General features: G+C 60.4%; 2 protein-coding genes across 8 annotated transcripts; one reads left to right on the top strand and one right to left on the bottom strand.

The window, feature by feature from the left end:
* Nucleotides 1-44: 44 nt before the first annotated feature.
* On the top strand, nucleotides 45-17642 carry SETDB1 (SET domain bifurcated histone lysine methyltransferase 1). 6 transcript variants are annotated; one of them, XM_064638218.1, is made up of 23 exons: nucleotides 45-268; nucleotides 410-526; nucleotides 1200-1413; nucleotides 1721-1887; nucleotides 2218-2267; nucleotides 2379-2478; nucleotides 2822-2989; nucleotides 3268-3469; nucleotides 4236-4309; nucleotides 4585-4795; nucleotides 5130-5287; nucleotides 5745-5871; nucleotides 8053-8211; nucleotides 9339-9926; nucleotides 10314-10430; nucleotides 10746-10915; nucleotides 11984-12600; nucleotides 12961-12989; nucleotides 13086-13218; nucleotides 14177-14342; nucleotides 14693-14907; nucleotides 15206-15294; nucleotides 15778-17642. In XM_064638218.1, the coding sequence occupies exons 3-23, from the start codon at nucleotides 1202-1204 to the stop codon at nucleotides 15893-15895; spliced, it is 3870 nt and encodes a 1289-aa protein (XP_064494288.1). In that variant the 5' UTR covers nucleotides 45-268; nucleotides 410-526; nucleotides 1200-1201; the 3' UTR covers nucleotides 15896-17642. The 6 variants fall into 6 exon arrangements, 5 of the variants coding, with proteins under 5 accessions (XP_064494288.1, XP_064494293.1, XP_064494290.1 ...); XM_064638220.1 differs by lacking the exon at nucleotides 45-268 and having other exon boundaries at nucleotides 415-526; nucleotides 1197-1413; XM_064638221.1 differs by lacking the exon at nucleotides 45-268 and having other exon boundaries at nucleotides 421-526; nucleotides 2218-2255.
* CERS2 (ceramide synthase 2) lies at nucleotides 16847-22467 on the bottom strand. 2 transcript variants are annotated; one of them, XM_064638261.1, is made up of 11 exons: nucleotides 22361-22467; nucleotides 20932-21105; nucleotides 20333-20450; nucleotides 20129-20247; nucleotides 19891-19948; nucleotides 19747-19797; nucleotides 19431-19523; nucleotides 19044-19172; nucleotides 18851-18957; nucleotides 18595-18748; nucleotides 16847-18409 (listed from the first exon to the last, which is right to left on the bottom strand). In XM_064638261.1, exons 2-11 carry the CDS (start codon nucleotides 21102-21104, stop codon nucleotides 18281-18283), a joined length of 1131 nt encoding a protein of 376 aa, XP_064494331.1. In that variant the 5' UTR covers nucleotide 21105; nucleotides 22361-22467; the 3' UTR covers nucleotides 16847-18280. The 2 variants fall into 2 exon arrangements, with proteins under 2 accessions (XP_064494331.1, XP_064494333.1); XM_064638263.1 differs by lacking the exon at nucleotides 22361-22467 and adding an exon at nucleotides 21216-21363.
* Nucleotides 22468-23126: the final 659 nt, after the last annotated feature.

The following is a 23126-nucleotide window of genomic DNA, read 5'->3' as shown; positions in this document are numbered from 1 at the left end:
GAACAGTCGGTGGGACGCTGAAGGCTCAGTAACAAGCCAGGGAGGCCCGGCCCAGCTCAGGGGCTCTGGGGCCGCCTCAAGTACCACATTAAGGCGGCCCAACCCAGTTTAGGGGCTCTTGGGCCGCCCAAAGTAACAAGTTGGGCTTTGGGGCCGCCTAAAGTAGCGAGTCAAGGGGGCCCAACGCAGTTTAGGGGCTCCGGGGCCACCTAAAGTAACAAGTCGGGATCTCCGCGGGCGCCTGAAGTCCCACCCTGTGAGGGGATCTGTAAGTCTTGGCCAGTAATAGGGGCACCCCCCCCCCCCCCCCCCCGCGGTCTGGCCGCGATAAGGCCCGATCCCGAGCGTTCCGGGGTTTACCCCCGGTTTATTCCCCCTTTATTCCCACCTTATTCCCGGTTTGTCCCAGGCTTATCCCGGCCGCCCTCGCCAGGCGGCAGCACCGCGGGCCGCGGGCGGCGGAGGTGACGACAGGCGGGTTCCGCCGGGAGCGCCGCCGGCACTCGCCCGCTCAACGGCACCGGCGGTGAGTGAGGGGGGAACGGGGGGAACGGGGGGCTCTGGGGGGAAACGGGGCTCGGGGGGGACGGGGGGGAAAGGGGGGGACCGGCGGCGATTGGGGGGGGTGGAAGGCTCGGGGGAATGGGGGGTTCTGTGGGGACTGGAGGAGACTGGGGAGCTCTGAGGGGACCGGAGGGGATCGGGAGAGTCTGAGGGGACCGGGGGGCTCTGAGGGGATGGGGCGGCACCGGCGGGCTCTGAAGGGACCGGGGGGGATCGGGAGAGTCTGAGGGGACCGGGGGGGCTCTGAGGGGACCGGGGGGAATGAGGGAACTCTGAGGGAACCACGAGGGATCGGGAGATACTGAGGAACGCGGGGGACTCTCGGGGAACCAGGGAGGCTCTGAAGGGACGGGGGGTTCTGAGGTGGTCGGGGGGGATCGTGGGGGGATCGGAGGGCTCTGAGGGGACCGGGAGGCTCATGAGGGTATCGAGGGGACTGTGGGGACCGGGGGGGGATCGGGGACTCATGAGGGGAGTGGGGGAGCTCTGAGGGGATGGGGAGGGAGGTGGGGTACGGAGGGACTGTGAGGGGACAGGGGTGGCGGTTGGGGGACATTGGGATGGAGGGGGGGTCGTGCCTGCCCTCCCTCTCCCTCCCCTGATCTCCCTCACCTGTTCTGCTCTGAGGGCAGCAGAGATGGACACCCAGGACATTGAAGAGCTGCAGCAGGAGGTGGTGGAGGAGCTGGGAATCTCCCTGCGGGAGCTGCAGGAGATCATCGACAAGGAGGTGGAGAACTGCGAGTGGGTGAGGCAGCGAAAGCAGCAGCTGGAGGAGCTGGAGAAGTGTGTGAGGCACAAGGAGGAGGAGGCGGCTCACGTTGACCAGCTCATTGACAACGCCACGAGGTGAGTGGATCTGGAATGGGCCGGAATTCCGAGGAGGGGGCTGTGGGGGGTGATCTCATTCCCTTCAGAGCAGATCGAGGTCACTTAGTTTGGGTGTGGTTAATGAGGGACAGTGACAGCCCCCCAAGGCTTTAAATCCTTGGTGCGGACGCTTCCCTCAGGTGTAACTGGGAGGTGCCCAGCTGCCCGTTCCTGGTCGTCCCTGTGGTATTCCAGGAGGTGTAACTGGGAGCTGCCCAGCTGCCCGTTCCTGGTTGTCCCTGTGGTATTCCAGGATGTACAGCTGGGTTCCCTCCCTCTCCTCCAGAGCCATTGACAAGTGCGAGACGTTGGCCAAGGAGTTGTACTCCATGATGGGCCTCCAGTACCGGGAGAGCAGCTCCGAGGACGAGGCCCCGGCGGCCACGGAAGTGATCGAGATCCCGGACGAGGAGGACGACGACGTCATGAGCGTGGACTCGGGCTGGAAGCACAGTTCAGTAAATCCCAGTGTGCCCAGGACAGCAGGGGCAGTGGGATAAGGGACTGCTCTTTGCTCATGAGGAGCAGCTGCCACGTCCTGTTAACGTTCCATGATTCCTGGAGCCCCAAACTGGGATTTCACCCTTTCCCAACGTCCCTGACTGTTGTCCCCTGCCTCACATTAAAAAAGATGAATGAGGAAAAGCCTTATTTCAGTGGATTTCCTGACAGAGGTTTGGGGTGGATGCTTTTTCCTGTCCCCTCTTTTTCCTGTGGTTTAATGAGGATGGATTTTTTTTCCCCAAAAAATGTTTTAAACCACTTTTTCCTCTTCACTCACAGGCACCAGCAGCTCCAGAATCTCCAAAGATCAGAGTCTGGTGAGTGAAAAGGTCATGACTACAGATGATTCTTCAAGTGGGGGTTTTCCTGGGACACAGTGTTTGTGTTTGGTGCAAAAAAAAGAGTTTCTCCATAATTCCCCTGTCTTTTTTCCCTTCCAGCTGCAGGAAGCAATGGCTGCCATGAGGAGATCAGCCCGGGATGTTGCGAAATTCATGGATGCTGTGAACAGGAAAACAAGCTCCCAGGAAGCACAAAAAGGTGTGGGACCTTCCAGGGGCCAACAGACCCCCTGGTGTGCCCTGGCCCTGGGCCTTTGCTTCCCCAAAAAGGCAAACAACGATCCACTTTCCTTGCTGGGGAGCTCTGTTAGGATTTATTGACTCCAGATTCCTGTTTTCCTTTAATTTGGGGTATATTGATTCCAAACTCCTGTTTTTCTTTAAGTCCTTTCCATGCAGTAAAACGGAGGCACTTGGGCTGCCTGAGGGGAAGGAAAGGAGGAATTCCTCCTGCTGCAGCTCGAAGGGATGTGATTCCAGCTGTAATTCCAGCAGAAAAGGGAGCTCTGGGGGATTTATAACTGATTGTTGTTCCTTGGCAGAGGCACAGCCCCCCCCAGCATGTCCTGGCACTGCCCAGCCCGTTGTCCCCCCGGCCCCTGGGGATGATCTCAACACTGACGGGGATCTCAAAGTGGGAATGAGGATTTTGGGCAAGAAAAGAACCAAAACGTGGCACAAAGGGACCTTGATTGCCATCAAACCAGTCGGTGGGTGCTGGGCTTTCCCTGGGATCTGGGGGGAGCCGTGGATTAAAAGGTGTCAGAGCACCTGGTGTCAAACCTGGAAGGGACAGTGGGAGCGACGCAGCTCCACTGTTTCACCCTCCAGATGAATTCTGGGCAGATTTTAAACAAACTCTGAGTTAATTGTGAATAAACAGGCTCAGAATGACCCAGGGCGTTGCCTCTCTGGGATGAAACCGCTCGGCTTCTGTTCAGTTTCCCTTTCGTTTGTTTTCTGTTTCTCTTCAAAAACGTCCTCCCAGGTGCTGGCAAGAAATACAAAGTGAAATTTGATAACAAAGGGAAGAGTTTGCTCTCGGGCAACCACATTGCCCACGACTACCACCCGTGTCCTGAGAGGCACCACGTGGGCAGCAGGGTGGTGGCCAGGTACAAGGATGGCAATCAGATGTGGCTCTATGCTGGCATCGTGGCTGAGACCCCCAACGTCAAGAATAAAGACAGGTATTCCTTATTTCCCAGGGTCATGAACTTCCAGCTCTATTTTTTTGTTGTTTTTTTGTTTGAGGCAAAAAAAGCTTATTTGAGTATCCTTTGGGTGCTGAATTCTGCCCTCCCCAGGAAGGAGTTTTGAGTCTTTCTTTAATCTTATCTCTGAAACCTCAGGGTGGAGCTTCCAGTCTCTTGCTCGGGGCCCTGAGACAGGAATGAGATCTGCTAATTTATTCAAATTATCACCCAGATGTGCAGTCTGGGCTGCCTGAGGTGTGAAACAGTGGGAGGAAATGGGAGCCCTGGAAGGGTTTAGTGCCAGCAGTGCTGTCAAAGCACTTTGTGAGGAGAAGGAGCAGGTTTGGAGCAGCTTTTATGGGAATAAGGGGCAGGGCTGCTCCGGTCTGTTAAAATCACGGCTTGTGGTTTCCCTGAAGGGGCTGATGAAGGGTTTAATGACTCTGGATCTGCCATGAACTGTGCTGAGCTGCACCTGATCCACGTTTAATAACGGGAAATGAGCTGCATTTATTACTCACCTTGGAGATTTCCTCCTGGTCGTGGTGCTGATGCCTCTCCCTGCCCCTTTTGTACAACTCCAGCGCCTGGAGCCGTTACTCCGAGACACGTGGCACTAAGTGGGTGCCTTACCCAGAGTTCAGGGCTCCCCCAGGGTTGGGATGTGTCCAGGAGGAACAGGAGAGGTTCTCCACTTCCCTTCTGCGACGTGGAGCTGTTTTCTGTTCAGCTCCCTTCCTAATTCCCGCCTGTTTTCCAGGTTCCTGATCTTCTTCGACGACGGCTACGCGTCGTACGTGAAGGAGTGGGAGCTGTACCCCGTCTGTCGGCCACGTGAGTGATCCCATCCCACCTGGGGAGGTTTGGGCTCAAAAACCAGGGGACAGAGGGTGTGTCCCCTCCGGTGCTGTGCCTGGGGACGTCTGAAATCCTGAGTTATTGCCAGGGTGGGTTCAGGATGTGCCCCACCACCGAAATTCCAGCCCCTCGGCATCACCCCTTGATTGACCATGGGTAAAAATCCACCAGGGATCTCCTAAAAGAAAAGAATTAAAGGTTCTCTCTGTTTTATCCACTTCCCTTTTTCTCACCCATCTCTTTCCATGCAGTGGAAAAAAGCTGGGAAGACATTGAGGATGTTTCCTGTCGGGATTTCATCGAGGAATACATCACTGCCTACCCCAACCGGCCCATGGTGCTGCTGAAGAACGGGCAGCTCATCAAAACCGAGTGGGAAGGGACCTGGTGGAAATCCAGGGTGGAAGAAGTGGATGGAAGTCTGGTCAAAATCCTTTTCCTGGTAGGAATTTCCCTTCTCCTGTTAGGAAAATTGGATTAAATTTGAGTCTGGGGGGCTGGCTCAGCTGCATTTTTGTTACTAATCATGAAATCATTAAGGCTGGAAGAACCTCTGAGATTTTGGAGTGCAAGGCCCCCACTGAATCCTGTGCCCAAGTGCCACATCCACAGGGGTTTTGGACAATTCCAGGGGTGGGGGACTCCACTCTGGGCAACCTGTGCCTGAACACCTGGAGAAATTTTCCCTAATACCCAATCAAGGATTCCAACCTAAAAAACCCCCATGATTGTGCTGTTTGTCAAGGCTCACTGTGCTCTCTTGTGTCTTCCCCCCAGGAACCTCTTCCCATGGAAGTGGGAGCGTGTCCTACTCCCTCCTGCAGGAGGACAAACGCTGTGAGTGGATTTACCGTGGCTCCACACGCCTCGAGCCCATGTTCAGCATGAAAACCTCCACGGCTTCCACCCAGGAAAAGAAGCAAAGTGGGCAAACCAGGACTCGTCCCAATGTTGGTTGGTGGCACCTCCTGCTTTCATTCATATCCTGGGGTTTAGCTGGGGGGTGGGTTGGGTGTGCTGGGTTTTTAGCAGAGCTCTGGAGGTTTCAGCTTTCTGGGATTTTTGCCCCCCGGCTTGTGAGGTTTCAGGTTTCCAGTGGAATTTTGTAGCAGAACTCCTGGAGATTTTGGGTTTCCAGTGCTTTGTCCTCCTGGCACAGCTGTCAGATTTCCAGTGGAGTTTTTCTCCTGGAATTACACCACCAAACCGAACTGCATTTGGGGGAAGTGACCAGAATTTTTGGGGGGAGTTGCTGTGCCCCAGAGCTTGGCCGTGCCCCAGTTAATCCCAAATCCCTCGGTTTTCATTCCTTGCAGGCACCAAGTCAGTTTTTTGGGGCTGGTACAGCCAACCTGGGATAATGCTGGAGATTTTTCCTGTTGACTGTCTGGTTTTTCACCTTCCCCCCCAGGTGCTGTGAGGAGCAAAGGCCCTGTGGTCCAGTACACCCAGGATTTAGCGGGAGCTGGTCCCCAGTACAAGCCCCCGGAGCAGCTCCCGGCTGCTTCCTCTGTGTCCCCTCAGCCTGCAGAGATGGAGTAAGTACTGGGAGCCACTTCCAACACTTCCACTTCCTTTGCTTTCCCTCTCCAGCACTTCCACCTCCTTTCCTTTCCCTCTCCAGCACTCAGCTCGCTCAGGCATCACCTCCTCTCTGCAGAGGAATCCTCAGGTGCAGGTTCCCTCCGTGGCTAGGCTTGGATTATGTCGTGATTTTGGGGGAACACTCTTGGCTAAAGCTGCAGGATGAACAATTGGGGGTGGGAGCCAACACCTTCCCCCCGAGCCAGAAATTCCTCCTCAGGGCTAAAGCTTTGCACTTGTCTTTCCAAAGGGGGCCTCTGCTCCTCGTGTTCCCCAAACCTGAATTGCTCCCTCGTGTCACGATCCAGGCGCTGGCCCCCGGCTGCCTCGTGTCCCTGCACCTGGACTGACCTCGCTGGCTTCCGAGGGAATTCGGGCTCAGTGGTGGGTCCCGGTGGGCACGGAGCAAACCCCGGCCGAGCCGCTGCCCGGGGCCCGAGGGGGACGTCCCCGGAGCCGCAGGCTGGAGGAGGCCTGGATGGAGGAGGAGCTCGGCTCGGTGACGAAGGGAGCGTGTTGGAGGACACCAGGGAGCCCGGGAATGTGCTCTGGGACTCTTTAGGGGAGGGAGCTGCTCTCCCGGGTCAGTTCTGTCCCCGCTGTGGATTCCCCATCCGGATTTGCGGCCGCCTGGCCCCGTGCCAGCACGTCTTCTGCTGTGACTGTGCCCTGCTGGTGGGGCACGAGGGGGGAGGGAGGTGTCCCAGCTGTGAGGAGCCTGTGCAGGAAGTCAATCTTTACTCCCCCGAGGCTCTCCAGGTGTAGCAGCAGCTCAGACCCCGGCTGGGGTGGGGTCTCGTGGGGGTTCCTCTCCAAGCAGTGCACTATGACCCAATTTACCCCTGGAAACGCTCCCCCTGTGCCGCTCTGACCAGGATTTGGGGATTGAAGCCACAAGAATGTTGTTCCTCACCTTTTCCATAACCCAGAAGAGAGGCTGGATGCTGGAGGAGGTCCCAAACCCCCCTGTGTGCAGGGAAGGGCCGGGCTGTGCCTGACACCGGGACACTCCGGGCTGGGAGGGCGTCGGGACCGTGGGCACTGTCACGACATGAACACCACCAAGTTGGACCTGCAGCCCCATCGTGCCAAATCCTTCCCCACTTCCTCCTTGCAGTGGTTACAAGGAGTTCTTTCCCTCTCCCCACGGAGGGTTTGGCTTTAGGATCTGGTTTCCATCCAGGCAGACGCTGCAGCCGCTTCCCTGCCCTCAAACCCAGCTGGTGTGAGCGGTGCCCCGGGGCCGTGTCCCTGTCCCTGCTGTGCCCAGGGATCCTTGGATTTTAGCTCATTAAAACCAAGAACAGTCTCTCCACTCTGGTGTTTTGTTTCCTCTGAGGAAGGCCTGGGTCTCTTCCCCCTCTGGTCTCACTTTCAGGTTCTTCTTGGCACTGTCAAACCAGTTCTGACTGTTCTCGGCCGATTTTTCCTCTTGCTCTTTGAGATGTGTTTGAACACTTTGCTTTCAGGCAGCTCTTAGCAGAAACCCTCACCTCTTCCTGCTTTCCATGTCTCCTCCCTTTTTCCCTGATAACTTCAGTGTTCTTCCATTTCAGTGGCTGGTTTGGGGTGGTTTTCTGTTTAATTGGTGTAAAGGGGTTGAAAACCTTCTGGAATGGATTGAAAACCTACTGGAATTGATGGAAAATCCATGAAATAGGTTGAAAACCTCTTTTTTGGGAGCCCCATGTAGCTCTTTCATCAGGGGTGTTACTACATTCCCTTGCACAACCATGGATTGTTCCTCAGTCTTGCCAAAAGGGTCCTCTGGATTAGTTCCTCCCACTCCTGATTAGTTGAGCCTCTGGAAACTCTGGTTTCTGCTATTCCAGGGATTTCTTCATGGCCTGGTTTGTCGAGCTGCGTGGGATGAAGACCTTGGGCATCGTTGTTACCCTTGCCTTACTTGCCAGTCACAAGTTCCTGTTAACTGTTGCTGAGTCCTGGAATTTGGGGTGGTTGTGGGATTGCTGTGGCAGAAATAGTCAGAGATGGGCTGATTTTCACACTTACTAGGAAAAAAACCCACCTGCTGGGATTCTCCTGGATTTCTCAGTTCCGTGGGGGGAGCGTTGCTTTGATTCCCACCGGTCGCTTTTCCACCTTCCAAATCTCCTCCTCCTTGCCTCCTGCAGGTGCTCTGACAGCCAGTTGGCCCAGTCCAGGAAGCAGGTGGCCAAGAAAAGCACTTCCTTCCGTCCTGGCTCGGTGGGCTCCGGCCACTCGTCCCCTTCCTCCCCCGTCCTCGGCGACGCTCCGGCTCCGGGAAGGGCCAGCGCGGCCCCGCAGCACCGGTGAGCAGAGCTCGGGGTGGGGGGGACAAATCCATGGGTGCTCCTGGGTTTGGGATGTTGGGACACATTCGGGGGCTTGTGTGTGCTGGGGGGTGTCTGCTGGGGCTCGGCAGGTGGAATCACGGAGTCATGGAATCCTGCAGGGGGGAAAAGCCCCTCGAGTCCAGCACTGCCAAGGCCACCCCTGACCCATGTCCCCAAGTGCCACGTCCACACTTGCAGGGATGGGGACTCCACCACTGCCCTGGGCAGCCTGTGCCAGGGCCTGACCACCCTTTCCATGAAGAAACTTTCCTGAATATCCAGCTTGAACCTCCTGTGGTTTCCTCTGGAAACTTGAGGCTGTTTCCTTTTGTGCTGTCCCTTGTTCCCTGGGAGCAGAGACCGACCCCCACCTGGCTCCCCCCTCCTGTCAAGGAGGTGCAGAGAGCACAGAGGTCCCCCCTGAGCCTCCTTTTCTGCAGGCTGAGCCCCCCCAGCTCCCTCAGGAGCTCTCCAGCCTCTTCTCCATTTCCATTCCCATCTCTGGACATGCTCCAGCCCCTCAATGTCCATCTTGTTGTGAGGGCCTCAAAACCACCCCTGGAGGTGCCCCAGCAGTGCCAGCACAGGGCTGGGCAGTTCCCTGGTCATGCTGTGGCTGGTCCAAGCCAGGTGCTGATGTCCAGCTGGGCACACTGGGCTCCTGTCCCCCACCCTGCTCTCCCCTAACCCCTCTCCCCATCCCTTCTGGGCACACTGTGCTCCTGTCCCCCACCCTGCTCTCATCCCTTCTGGGCACACCATACTCGTGTCCCCCACCCTGCTCTCCCCTAACCCCTCTCCCCATCTCTTCTGAGCACACCATACTCGTGTCCCCCACCCTGCTCTCATCCCTTCTGGGCACACCATACTCATGTCCCCCACCCCGCTCTCCCCTAACCCCTCTCCCCATCCCTTCTGAGCACACCATACTCATGTCCCCCACCCCGCTCTCCCCTAACCCTGCTGTCCATCCCTTCTGAGCACACTGTACTCGTGTCCCCCACCCTGCTCTCCCCTAACCCCTCTCCCCATCCCTTCTGAGCACACCATACTCGTGCCCCCCACCCCGCTCTCCCCTAACCCCTCTCCCCTTCCCCGCTCAGCGTCCCCGCCGGCGCCGTGCAGCCCTTCCACGGGATGCTGGACCGCGTCCCCAGCGAGCCATCCTACCGGGCCCCTCTGGAGAAGCTCTTCTTCCTGCCCCACGTGTGCAGCTACGCCTGCCTGTCCCGCGTGCGGCCCATCCGCACCGACCAGTACCGCAGCCGCAACCCGCTGCTCATCCCGCTGCTCTACGACTTCCGCCGCATGACGGCGCGGCGCCGCGTCAACCGCAAGATGGGCTTCCACGTGCTCTACAAGACGCCCTGCGGGCTGTGCCTGCGCTCCATGCAGGAGATCGAGCGCTACCTCTTCGAGACCGACTGCGACTTCCTGTTCCTGGAGATGTTCTGCCTCGACCCCTACGTGCTGGTGGACCGCAAGTTCCAGCCCTACAAGCCCTACTACTACATCGCCGACATCACCAAGGGCAGGGAGGACGTGCCGCTGTCCTGCGTCAACGAGATCGACAACACGCCGCCCCCGCAGGTGGCCTACAGCAAGGAGAGGATCCCCGGCAAGGGGGTCTTCATCAACACCAGCTGGGAGTTCCTCGTGGGCTGCGACTGCAGGGACGGCTGCAGGGACAAGTAGGTGACTGCTCGTGGCTGAGGGGTGTGCTGGGACTCTGGGACCTGCCCGGGAGCGCCCCGAGGTGGATCTGCTCTGGGGGTTAAATCCGTGCAGCTCAGGTTTCGTGGAATCATGGAATGGTTTGGGTTGGGAGAAACATTAAAGATCATCCAGTCCCATCCCCTGTCACGGGCAGGGACACCTTCCACTACCCCGGGTTGCTCCAAGCCCCATCCAACCTGGCCTTGACCACTTCCCAGGATGAGGAATCCACAGCTTGTCTTGGTTTGATTCCAGGTCGAGCCCTGCCGTGCTCATCTGTACCTAAAGATGGGATTTCTTTCCCTGTCTCCAGAAGTGATGTGGAAGCTGTGACTTGTGGTTTCTGCCGTGTCTCCCTGCAGGTCCAAGTGTGCCTGTCAGCAGCTGACGATCCAGGCGAGCGGCTGCACCCCCGGGGGGCAGATCAACCCCAACTCGGGCTACCAGTACAAGCGGCTGGAGGAGTGTCTGCCCACGGGGTGAGCAGAGCCGGGGCCTCCTGCCCGCCCAGGTGCCAACTCCAGATGCCATCAGAGAGGGAATTTATCCCAGAGATCAGCACAGATGTGACAACCTGCCTCTGGTCTTGGTTCTTGTGCTGGTCATGGAATGGTTTGGGTTGAAAGGGACCTTAAAGATCATTGAGACCATGAGCAGAGACACCTTCCACTAGATCAGGTTGCTCCAAGCCTGGTCCTCTGGGCTCTCTGTGCATGACCCCAGCACTGCCAACCTCACCAGTCTCTGGGATGTTCCTTTACCCTGGAATTTGTCACCCTTCTCCTTTCTTCCAGCGTTTACGAGTGCAACAAGAGGTGCAAGTGCAACGTGAACATGTGCACCAACCGCCTGGTCCAGCACGGCCTCCAGGTCCGGCTGCAGCTCTTCAAGACCCAGAACAAAGGGTGGGGCATCCGCTGCCTCGATGACATCGCCAAGGGCTCCTTCGTCTGCATCTATGCAGGTGGGAACTCACCTGGCACGTGGGAACCTCTTCCCTTGGGAAAGGGTGTGGTCAGAGCTGGGGAAGGGGCTGGAGCAGCGGGAGAGGGGGCTGGAGAACTCCTGAGGGAGTTGGGAGGGCTCAGCCTGCAGAAAAGGAGGCTCGGGGTGCCCTTCTGGCTCTCTGCACCTCCCTGCCAGGAGGGGGGAGCTGGAGGGGGTCGAGATCTTCTCCCAGGGAACAAGGGACAAGATGAGAGAAAACGGTCTCAAGTTGTGCCAGGGGAGGGTCAGGTTGGATATTCAGGAAAGTTTCTTCATGGAAAGGGTGGGCAGGCCCTGGCCCAGGCTGCCCAGTGAGGTGGTGGAGTCCCTGTCCCTGGAAGTGGTCAGAGCCGTGTGGACGTGGCACGTGGGGACGTGGTTCACTGGTGGCCTTGGCAGTGCTGGGGGGATGGTTGGCTCGATCTTGGAGGCTTTTCCAACCTGCACGATTCCAAAGCCCAGCAGAAGGGCTGTGAAGCTCTTGCTGTGCCCGTTTCAGGGGCAGGAAGGTGAAAGCTGAGCAGGTGAACTTGCCCAGCGCTGGCACAGGACACTGCAGAGCCCTCGGGGTGGCAGTGCCGGTGTCACAAGACACGCTGGGCCCCTGAGCTGTCCCTGGGGTGACCCAGCCCCGGCCCAGCCCTTCTTCCTCCTCCCAGCAGAGCCCCTGAAATGCAGAAGTTGCACAGGGTTGGTGTTGGCTCTGAAACGAAGCCGCCCACGGGCACGGCTGGAGCTGCTGCTGCCCTGATTCCATGGCTGTGGAGTTCCCTCTCTGCTCCACCAGCCCCTCCAGCCCTTCCAAGCCTCCACTGTAGCTGCTCTGTAGAGATTTCTGGGGTGAAAACCTTGATTTTAGGTCAGCCACATGCCTCAGGCTTTTGTCCCGTCGGGTATCAGGGATACATTGTCCTTTCCTAACCCAGCTTTGGAGTGAGGTGGCGTCATTCCTGTTCTCTCCTCAGTGAGCTTTGGAGAGGATAAGACAAACTCCCAGGGAATGCCATCCCGGGAGAACTCCCCCTGACTTTCCTGTTGCCCTTAGGGAAGATCCTCACTGACGACTTCGCCGACAAGGAGGGGCTGGAGATGGGCGACGAGTACTTTGCCAACCTGGACCACATCGAGAGCGTGGAGAACTTCAAGGAGGGCTACGAGAGCGACGCCAAGTGCTCCTCGGACAACAGCGGCGTGGACCTGAGGGACGACGACGACGACGAGAACACGGGCACGGAGGAGCCCGAGGAGTCCAACGAGGACAGTTCCGACGACAACTTCGGCAAGGACGAGAACTTCCACGCGAGCTCGGTGCTGCGCAGCTACGCCACGCGCCGGCAGACGCGCGGCCAGAGGGACGGCGGCCTCTCGGAAACCGCCTCCAAGGACTCGGGGCTCACCCGGCCCCTCGGCCACGACGAGGCCCTGGCGGGCCCCTGCAAGCTGCCCGTGTCGGAGGAGAGCTCCAAGAACAAGGTGGCCTCGTGGCTGAGCTCCAACAGCATGTCCGAGGGCTTCCAGGACGGCGACAGCAGCTCCTCCTTCCGCCTGGGCGAGGCGGGAGACACCAAGCCTGTGAAAGTGGAAAACCCCGGGGAGAGGGAGAAGGGATGTGTTCCCACCCCAGGAGAGATGAACAGAGAGATGAAGGCAGCCAAGAAGGAGGTGAGGGAGGGATGTGGGAGTGAGAGAGTCAAAGGGCACTGAGGAATGATGGAAGGGAGAGATGTGGGAATGGGAGATCCTGGGAGGCCTGGATGAGGAGACAGAGATGTGGGAATGGGAGATCCTGCCTGGGAGACCTGGATGAGGAGAAACAGAGGTGTGGGAATGGGAGATCCTGGGAGGCCTGGATGAGGAGACAGAGATGTGGGAATGGGAGATCCTGCCTGGGAGTCACCGTGAGCGTGGAGACAGGGGGTGTCTCACTCCCAGGCTGGCATTTTGGGGAGCAGTTCCATAGAAAGGCAGGAGAGAACTCAAAAAGGGAGAGATTTTAATCTTCTCTGCTCCTCCCCCCTGCAGGAACCTGAAGAGCCAACCAAAATTACGGGGTAAGATTCCTGAAACAGTGTTCTCCTGTCCCTGCCTGGCCTGTGGACACTCCCCCTGGAAGCCCAGGCGTGACCCCTGTTGTCCTGGCCCTGCAGGCTGAGCATCCCAGGCAGGAGGTACGGATACAACCCCTGCCCCCCAAAGCTGGAGGGGATCCGGCGGCCCCTGAGCCGCACGGCGCTGCTGCAGAGCCGGCGCCGCTCCCTCTCCCTGCAGGCCTCCAGCGAGGTAAGGGGGACCCCCGGGCTGGGAGAGGGACCCCCGGGCTGGGAGAGGGACCCCCAGACTGGCAGAGGGACCCCCAGACTGGCAGAGGGACCCCTGGGCTGGGAGAGGGACCCCCGGGCTGGGAGAGGGACCCCCGGGCTGGGAGAGGGACCCCCAGACTGGCAGAGGGACCCCCAGACTGGGAGAGGGACCCCTGGGCTGGGAGAGGGACCCCCGGGCCGGGAGAGGGACCCCCGGGCCGGGAGAGGGACCCCTGGGCTGGGAGAGGGACCCCCGGGCTGGGAGAGGGACCCCCAGACTGGGAGAGGGACCCCCGGGCCGGGAGAGGAACCCTCGGGCTGGGAGGGGGACCCCCGGGCTGGGAGGGGGTCCTGGCTCTGCCCCTTCCCCCCAGAACCAGCTCCGTGACGACCCCGAACCTCAGTTTGGGTGGTTTTCTGCTGTTTCTGTTCCTGGCTTTGTGGTTGTCCCTGTGATTTCCTGGGGGGCAGTTGGTTTCCTTTGGATTGTGGGGAGTGTTTCTTGGATCTGAAAAGCCCCCAAAAAACAGGAGAGTGTGGAATTTGGGCCGTGTTCCAGTGGGATGTCGCACCTTGGTTTGCACACCTGGCAGAGCCATCTGGGGACAATCCTTGTTTTCTGGGGTCTTCTCCCTTTTTTTCAAATCCCAAAGCACTGAATGCTCCAGAATCCCAAGCTCTGGCATTTTGGGTGCTGCAGAACTCCCCAGCCCCCCGAAATCCCACAGCTGTTCCAAACACTGACCTGTGGGATGGGGTGTCTGTCCCTCTGTGGGATGGGGTGTCTGTCCCGCTGTATTCCCATCGCGGTGTCCACGGGCGGGATCCCCTTCCAAAGGGTGTCCTGGAGCACAGGGGGTGTGTGCTGGGTAGAGAGCTCAGTGTTCCTGGGGAAAAGGGAGGCTTGGATGTGGCTCAGGAGCTGTTCCTGCCCCCAGGACGTGCTGACACTGTCGAGCAGCACCGACAGTGACGTTGAGAACGGGCAGGTCCCAGCGGGGCAGGTCCCGGGCGCTGCCAACGACAGCGACGACATCCAGACCATCTCCTCGGGCTCCGAGGAGGAGGAGGGCGAGGACAAGAAAAACCTTTCCTCTGGGTCAGGTGAGGGGGAAGATGAGGGCTGAGGATGGGGGGTTTTGGCTGGAGAGCACCAGGAAGGGCTCGTGAGGCCACGGCAGCGCCGAGCGCGGCGCGTCTGCTCCTGCCGCACCTGCCGGGCCAGGGCTGGACCTTCCCCACGGGGTTTTAGAGACAAACCTGCAAAATCTCCCCCTCAAACCCAGGTATTTTTGGGGGATAGTGAGAAAAAGCAACTGTGAGGCTCCTGGTGGGTGTGAGGCTGGGCTGGGCGGATTCCAGGAGCCGTCCCGGGGGGGTGTTTGGGATGTGAGGGAAGGGGGGGATGAGCAGGGCTGGGGGTTCCTCCTCTGGCAGCTGCCGTGTGGTGGCAGGTCCCGTGAAGAGGCAGGTGGCTGTGAAATCCACCCGAGGCTTCGCCCTGAAATCCACCCACGGCATCGCCATCAAATCCACCCCGCTGGCCGCGGGGGACAAGGGCGAGAGCGCGGGGCCCGTGCGCAGGAGCACCCGGCAGTTCTACGACGGCGAGGAGAACTGCTACATCATCGATGCCAAGCTCGAGGGCAACCTGGGCCGCTACCTCAACGTGAGCTGGGCACGGGCAAGGGGGGACAGGGGCCTCAGCGGGGCTGTGCCCGCCCCGGAGCAGCAAAGAACAGGGAAAGGGCAGGGGGAGGAGGCTGATCCACCCCCCTGAGCAGAGCAGAGCTGCTCCAGCCCCCTTACCTGTGAGGGTGGGTCGTGTGACTCGGCCTGTTCCAGCAGGATCCCGCTGGACGCGGCGGGCACAGCAGGAATGCTGCTTGTTTGGGAAGGCTGTGCAGGGCTGGCTGCTCTGCCTCCCTCCCTGGCAGCGGCTCAGCCCGTCCCTGTTGCCCTTACAGCACAGCTGCTCCCCGAACCTCTTCGTGCAGAACGTCTTCGTGGACACCCACGACCTTCGCTTCCCCTGGGTCGCCTTCTTCGCCAGCAAGTGAGTCCTGGAGCCCTGGGGAGGGCTGAGGCTTCCTGGGGCTTGCTGGGACCCGGCTCCGTGGCCAGGGCTGGGTGTTCCCTACTCCTGGTTACCCCATTCCCAGTTTCACCCCATCCTGAGCAGAGAAAACCTTGGAGGGGAGGGCAGATGAGATCCCCTCTCCTGTGCTGGAGATCCTGCTGTGATTTCCCTCAGTTTTAGACCTCCCCAAAGGGCAGAGGGAAGCACAGAGCAGCCAAATTCCCGGCTTGGTTGAGCTGTGGTGAATCCCTGCCACGCTCCTCTCGGCTCCTCCGTGAATCCCTACGGGAATGATTCATCAGGAACTTTGTCCCTTTGCTCTCCAGCTGCTCCACCCTTGTCCCAGGGGCAGCTGGACTGTCCAGAGAGGTCACAGGGAGCGTGGCTCCCTTCCATCATCCACTTTTCCTCTTTCCTGGCGTTGCCTCTTCACCCATCCCGTGTGTTTCCACTTCCCAGGAGGATCCGGGCGGGCACGGAGCTGACCTGGGATTACAACTACGAGGTGGGGAGTGTGGAGGGCAAAGAGCTGCTGTGCTGCTGCGGGGCCATCGACTGCAGGGGCCGCCTGCTCTGAGCCCGCCCCGCTCCCCACGCTCCTGGTGCTTCCCTCGGGGAGGGAAAAGGTTCTCAAGAGCTTCTGTGTTCTCCTGTTCGCTTGGAAAGTCACGGATGGACGCAGGGCAGGAAGGGAATCCGGGGGATTCCCAAGCCCTGGGCTTCTCCCACCTTCCAGAGGCTCCAGTTACCACGACGACCTCCCTCAGGAAAGGGAGTTTTTCCTGTTCCCTTCCAGCTCTCCGCCAAACTTGAGGCACAAGCCCCTTCTTTTCCAGCAGGAAGCACTTCCCCAAGAGTCCCAACTTCATGGTTGGGATTGAGGCCTGGGAAGTGGGAGGGAAAGAGGATGGTGAAATCCCAGCAAGATGGGACCAATCTGGATTTCTGTGACGAGAATCATCTGTGAGATGATGATGTAAAGAATCTTTTGTACTTTTGGTTGTTTAAAAAAAAGCAATAAACTTAAATGTTTTTTCTACTAAAAATCATCTGCTGTGGCCTTCAGACACAGTGAAGAGCCCTGGAAGAGCAGCACTGAACCACTTCCCACCATCCTCTTTTCCATGGGGTTTGCAGGAAAAACGCCAGAGGCCCCGGGAACAGGGATAAGGAGCTCCCACATTCTCACCTTTCCCTCACCTTTCCTCAAAACAAACACTCCTTAAACCCTTCACTTGGAAAAATTAAACAGAAACTGGCTGGAATTTTCTCAAGGAGGCAGATCCAAGGCTGCTTCCCATCTCCAGTCTTCCCAGAATGTCCCTGTAGGCTGGAAACACTGAGTTGAGCTTAAAGTCCTGCACTGAAGAGGCCACTGGGACAGCCTTAAACTCGATTTAGGCACCTGGGGAGGGTGGGTGGGGCAGCCCAGCCCAGTCTGGCTGCTGGACACGAATCCACACGGAAAATCACTGGATTTGGCAACAACACACAATTCCAAGGGTTTGGGTTTTTTTTGTTTTGGGGGGGGTGTGGTAGGACACCAGGGCAGCTCCAAAAAGTTCGATAAACCACCTTGAAAACTGGTTAAAAGAGGCAAATTTTAGCAAACTGGGATCAAACCTCCCATTATTGACACGGAAAACCCCCATCTGGGGGGTCCTGGAGCAGATTCCATCCCGCCCCCACCCCCATCCCAACAGCAGCCCCAGCTCACACAGCTCTGCACAAGGGAGGTTTGTTGTTTTCCTGCAAAATAACCCTTTTTTTTTTTGTAAAATAAAACCTTTCTGGGGCCTCCTGGAGCTCCAGTTCCATCCCGAGCGTCCACCTGAATGGAGGCTTTGTCATCCCGGCGGCTCCTCGGGAACCCAAACCCACGCTCCAGCCTGGCCTGGACACTTGGAGAGCTTTGAGGAGGGGAAAAAAAACAACATCAAAACCACCAAACCCCTCAATGCTGCCCGTTTTTAGCTCTGTGCCAAAATAACCTCTCTGCCCCGTGGTGCCACCCACAGAACGTGCCCCAGTCCTGGGCGGCTTTTTTATGTTTTTTTTTTACCCAAGTTTATTAGTTTTTTTTTTTTTTAACTTTTAATATATTTAACCTTTTATTTATTCCTTTTTTTTTTTTAAAAAACGAGAGAACAACAAAACACGTTTTGGTCTGACATTGGTTAATGGTCCTTGTTCCCCCCCCACCCCTCCACGCTGGGCTCTCGCAGCATCCCGGGCGGATGCGGGAGACGGAGCCAAGCCCGGCTCCTTCTGTCTTCCAAATAAATAGAAAAAAAAAAAGAAAGGAAAAAAAAAAATAAGGAAAATCACTTGGAAGTTTGTCCTGTTACAGCTGGGGAAGGGACTGGGAGAGGCCACGGAGAGGGAGAGACTCCAAATCCATTTACAGAAGAGAAATGAGGGGATTAAACTCCGTGAGACACCAAGAGTGACTCAAGCCCGCAGCTTCCTTCCCCCAAGTGTCATCCCATCATTTAGGCACTAAAACACCCAGGAATCCCCTGCTCCTCCCTCCCGGTGCGGTGGAGCAGGGAGTGAGCCCGGCTTGGGGCAGGGAAAGGGCTTTTCCCCCTCCCCGGTGAAGGAATGCTTGGGAAAGGGGGAATAACACAAGGCTGCAGCCCAGCGAGGGGCCGGGGCCGAGCTCTTCGTGCAGAGCCCATCGATCCCAGGGGCTGTGGGAGGGAAGGAGCCCTCCCGGTGGGATGGAGCCCTCCCGGTGGGATGGAGCCCTCCCGGTGGGATCCCCGCCTGTCCCGGGGACCACAGTGGATTAAGGCAGCAGGTGAGAGGCAGGAAGGGCACCGCCGGTGAGCGTGAGCTGGACAAACGGCCGCCCCGGCGCCGCGGCCCCGCTCCGGGGGAATCTGCTCCGGGGGGAATCGGGGCCCAGGCGGGCGCTCCGGGGTCCCGGCGGGAGGTGGCAGCTCTGGGTCGGGGGCGCTCAGTCGGTCTTGCGGTGGTTGTTGTTGAGGACGGGGTGGCCGTTGGACAGGGGCCCGTTCTTCGCCGCCTCCTCCTCCTCCTCCGAGTTGTCCGTCTCCTCGCGGTCACTCCTCTCGTCCTCCACCACCTGCGGGGACAGGGAAGGAGCTTCAGGCAGCAGCTCCCCCGTTTTCCTGCCGTGCCTCAGTTTCCCCCGCACAACCACGGTGGGTTCTCCCCACCGAGGGCTCTCCGGGATTTGGGATCTGGGGGTCTCCATCCACCCCAAGTGGGCCCTTCACCCCAGGGCAGCGTCCCTGAGCCCCCCCTCACCTTTCCAGTTATGAACTTCTGGGCCATGCGGATGATGAGGTAGGCCCAGAAGATGTGCAGCGACTGCAGCACCACCATCATGAAGTTGAAGAAGTAGTAGCCGAAGAAGGCGGGGTAGAGATCGAGCGGATAAACCACCGTGCAGTGCATGATCCTGCCGGGAAAAGCCACTCCTGTTAAGGGCACAAACCAGCCCCAGACCCCCCGTGGGCCCCCACTTCGTGCCTCAGTTGCCCCCATTCCCACCGGAGCTCACCAGAAGGGCAGGATGACCAGGCGGGTGATGATGAAGACGGCGGCGAAGACGATGAAGATGTTGTTGCAGGTGTTTCTCCACCCGGCGTAGTTGAACATCTTGGCAGACTGGGGGGGGAAAGGGGCACAGGGGGGGTGAGTTTGGGGGGGACAGGGGACATGGGAGGGAGCTGGGGGGGCTGGGGGGGCCGTACCTCCAGCAGGTAATCCGAGGAGTCGTGCAGGGCCATGATGAGCGTCCCGGCACGGATGTAGTTGGCGAACCAGGAGAAGCTGATGAGGATGATGGTGGCGACGTGGTGGATGATCTGCTCTTTGAAGTCCTGTGCCCAAAAGAAGGGGGAGTTGGGGGTCACAGGAGCCCAGGGATGGGGGAGTTGGGGGTCTCAGCAGCCCAGGGATGTGGGAGTTGGGGGTCTCAGCAGCCCAGGGATGGGGGAGTTGGGGCTTTCAGCCTGGATCCCACCCACAGCACTCTGCCATCCCACGTCCCCTCCATGTCCCCGGATCCTCCCAGCTGGTCCCTCACCCCCAGTCCCAGTGTGTGCACCCCCCTCCCAGACCCCCCACCCCCAGCCCACCTTGCGCTTGACGTCGGAGGCGATGCTGAAGAGCAGGGACCAGTAGAAGGAGAGCTCGATCATGTAGTACCAGTACTGGGAGGGCAGCATGCTCTGGAGGGCAAGGGGCAGCTTGGGGGGATGCTCTGGGTCCCCCAGAGGGGTTTGATCCCCTTCCATGGGCACAGAGTCCTGGGGACCCTCTGCCCCCCTCAGCAAACCTGCCCCACCCAAACCCCCACGGGTGCCAGGGACACTGAGTGCCCCCAGAGAGACCCCCCTGCACCCCCAGTTCCCAAATGTGACCCTGATCCCGGGGGTGGGATCGGGAGCTCACCTGGATGGGGTATCCCTTCCACACCTCCCGGAGGTCGTAGAACCAGGGTTTCTGTGGGATGGGGAGGGGGAGACACACAGGGGTGTTAGAGGGGAGGGGGCCCAGGGGGGCGAGGCACTGCTGGGGTGGGGGGGCAATACTTACATCCACTATGACAGCCATGCCAGCAATGAAAGCAATAAGGTAAAAGGTGAATCTCCAACTGGAAAAAGGAAGCAGACGGTCCTCAGATGGGCACGGGGGGCAGGGAGGGAGGAGGACGGACCCACCGGCCCCATATCCCACCCGGCCCACCCTCCCGCCGTGGCTCCCGGCCAAAAGGGTGCCCCCCCAGCCCCCTCCCCGCCGTGGGGGGGACGGTGACACCGGGCAGGGGTCTCACCTGGCCTCCCGGAACTTCTTGAGCAGGCTGGGCCGGTCCTGGTTGCGGCGGCGGCGGAACCAGCGCTCGACCTGCCGCACGGAGCAGCCGCTCCTCTTGGACAGCAGCTCCACATCGGCCTGGGGACAGCTCCACGTCACCACGGGGCCCTGGCCCTGCTGCTCACCTCCCCCTCCCCACCCCCGGCCACCCCCCGCCCCTCACCTGCTTGGGGTGTTTGGAGGTGGAGGCGTAGAACTTCTCCAGCACAGCGTTGGGGGTGGCTTTTAACCTGATCTTCTCCTTGACGTTCAGGAGCCCGGCCAGGGGGGTGGCCACGTACCTGGGGAAGGAGCAGGGGGACATTTGTCCCCACCTCTGTCACCTGCGGGGTTTGGCCCCCCCCAAAGCCACCCCAGGGTGACTCACAACCCCTCAGTGCCTCAGTTTCCCCGTCCCACCGTGCCCTCTGCGAGGTGGGTTTTGCCACAGGGGACCCTCCACCCCAGGTCCCTGTGTCACCCCAGGGTGGGGGACAGGGCCGTCCCTGCCCCGCTGAAGGGCCCCCCCTTCTCCCTTCTCCCACCATCCCAACAAAGCCGGGTCTGTTCCCATTGTTTGCCCAACAAATCGCTCCTTAAACGCCGCCTGGGCCCGATAAGGGCGGCGGGGGCTGCACAAAGCCCCGTCTGTGTGGGGGGCACGTGGTTTGGGGAGGGGGTCGATGGGACCCCCGGGGTGCCACGGGCACCCCCCAGCCAGGCTGAGGGCCAGGTGACACAGCCAGGGGCTCGGGGGCACAGGGGCTCGGGGCAGGGACTCACGTCTCAAAGAGGTGCCGGACGATGAGGAAGAGGAAGGCCAGGGGGAGGGTGATGTACAGGTCGGAGGCTTTGGCGTAGACTCGCCCATCCCGGTCCTCCAGGTCGGCCCAGGTGAGGTTTGCCGGGAGCCAGAGCCGTTCCCACCAGAAATAGCTGTACAAGGTCTGAAACATGCTGGGGGGAGGGAGAGAAAGGGGGAGGTGAGGGGGGCACCGGCACCCCCGCGGGGTCCTGATCCCACCCCGGGGGGATCCCACCAACACCCCCGGCCCCCCGATTTCCACCTCAGCTCCCAGGGAGCCCCCGGCCGAGCCCCCCGGGCCGCTGAAATCCCCCCGGAGCTGCCGAGCTCCGGACTTTGCTCCTGCAGTCAGAGGTCAGTGGGTGAACATTAACTCAGGCCCTGCTCCCGATCCCGATGACCAGCCCGGATTCCTGGGACAGCCCGAGAGAGCTCCGGGCTCCAGGCCCCGGACCCCCCGCCCCGGGACGGGCACAGCCCCGGGGGGCGCGGGGAGAAGCCCCTCCGCACCGTTCCCCTCCCGAGCGCCGTGTCCGCATCCCGCGGCCGATCCCAACGCAATTCCCGGTGGGACAGCGAGGCCAGGCGCGGGCCCAGCGCGGGATTAGGGATTTGCCGGCGGCACAATGAGCACCTTTGTGTCTGGGGAAGGCTCGGACGGGCCCCGGGAGGGGCGCTGGGGGAGCTCCCCCGGGCCGGGGGGGGGGGGGTTGGCACATCCCGGCCCTTTTTGGGGCGCTCCGAGGGGTCGGGACGGGGTCAACCCCGAACGCCCCAAGGCGGAGCAGGGATTTGGGAGCGGGACGGGGCGGTTCGGCTCCCCGTGGGGAGGAAGAGGAACCCCTGCGGGCGGTTTCGCAAGGCGGGGCGGGCCGGGAGGTGCCGCAATTCCCGATCCCCGCAATTCCCGGCGCTCCCGGGCAGGTAACGGGAGCGGCGGGGGCGGGCGGGGAGAGGCCCCGGGCGGCGGCGGGGGGGGTTCACCCGCGGGAGGGGGGCACGGCCAGGCCGGACCCTCCCCCCCGGGGGGCTTTCAGGAGCTGGAAAGGGGGAACAGCCCGGAATTCCCAGGCCTGGGAGATAAACCCGGGGCTGGGAGCAGCGCTGGGAAAGGGACGCGGGTGGGACCCGGCACCGAGCGCTGCGTGTGTCCCCCCCGGGCCGGGGGGGTGCGAGGCCGTTCCAGCGGCCCCGGGGAGGCCCCGCCGAGGGCCCGGCCCCGCCCGAGCGGCCCCGCCGGGCCCCGATCGCGGCCCCGCCGCCCCGGGGGGGGCCCCGCGGGGGGGTTCGGTGCGCGCCCAACGCCCGCCCAGGGCCCGGCCCGGCCGTGCCGGGGGGGCGGCGGGACCGGCCCGTGTCCCCCCCGCCCCCCGTGTGTCCCCCCGGCCGTGTCGCCCCCGCGCTCACCCGCCCGGTCCCGCAGAGCCGCCGCCCGGAGCCGCCGCTCGCCCCCCCCGTCCCGCGCCAGGCAGCGGCGGCCGTGACGTCACCGCTACGCCGCGAGTGACGTCACCGCTACGCCGCGGGGAGCGCGGCCCCCGCCGCGGGGGCGGGGCCAGGCCTGAGCAATCGACCGCCGAGATGGGGAGCGGAGCGGGGGGGGGCTGAGAACACCCCGTGTGCACCCCAGGGACAGACCCTGTAGACACCTCAGATACACCCCATGGACAGACCCTATAGATACCCCATAGACAACCCCTATAGACACCTCAGATACACCCCATGGACAGTCCCTACAGACACCTCAGATACACCCCATGGACAGTCCCTACAGACACCCCAGATACACCCCATGGACAGACCCTATAGACACCCCATAGACAACCCCTATAGACACCTCAGATACACCCCATGGACAGACCCTACAGACACCCCTTAGACATGCCCTGTACAGCCCATAGACACCTCAGATACACCCCATGGACAGACCCTATAGATACCCCATAGACAACCCCTATAGACACCTCAGATACACCTCATGGACAGACCCTGTAGACACCTCAGATACACCCCATGGACAGACCCTATAGACACCCCAGATACACCCCATGGACAGACCCTATAAACACCCCATAGACACCCCCCTCTGTGCACTACACACCCCATATACACCCCATGGACAGCCCCTATGGACACCCCAGATACACCCCATAGACAGACCCTACAGACACCC

The sequence above is a fragment of the Pseudopipra pipra genome, chromosome 29 (assembly GCF_036250125.1).
Source record: "Pseudopipra pipra isolate bDixPip1 chromosome 29, bDixPip1.hap1, whole genome shotgun sequence".
Lineage (NCBI taxonomy): Eukaryota > Metazoa > Chordata > Aves > Passeriformes > Pipridae > Pseudopipra > Pseudopipra pipra.
The sequence above is the reverse complement of the archived record's forward strand: the minus strand, read 5'-3'. Positions and strand labels throughout refer to the sequence as shown.

Excerpts from the sequence above, each read along its gene's own strand:
- SETDB1 (XM_064638218.1), top strand. The coding sequence starts at position 1,202 with ATGGACACCCAGGACATTGAAGAGCTGCAGCAGGAGGTGGTGGAGGAG. Across the intron at positions 5,872-8,052 it reads CCTCAGCCTGCAGAGATGGA|GTGCTCTGACAGCCAGTTGG; the intron begins GTAAGTACTGGG and ends TGCCTCCTGCAG. Across the intron at positions 10,916-11,983 it reads CTTCGTCTGCATCTATGCAG|GGAAGATCCTCACTGACGAC; the intron begins GTGGGAACTCAC and ends TGTTGCCCTTAG.
- CERS2 (XM_064638261.1), bottom strand. The coding sequence starts at position 21,104 with ATGTTTCAGACCTTGTACAGCTATTTCTGGTGGGAACGGCTCTGGCTC. Across the intron at positions 19,524-19,746 it reads GGAAGGGATACCCCATCCAG|AGCATGCTGCCCTCCCAGTA; the intron begins GTGAGCTCCCGA and ends CTTGCCCTCCAG. Across the intron at positions 19,173-19,430 it reads CCTCCGACGTCAAGCGCAAG|GACTTCAAAGAGCAGATCAT; the intron begins GTGGGCTGGGGG and ends TTTTGGGCACAG.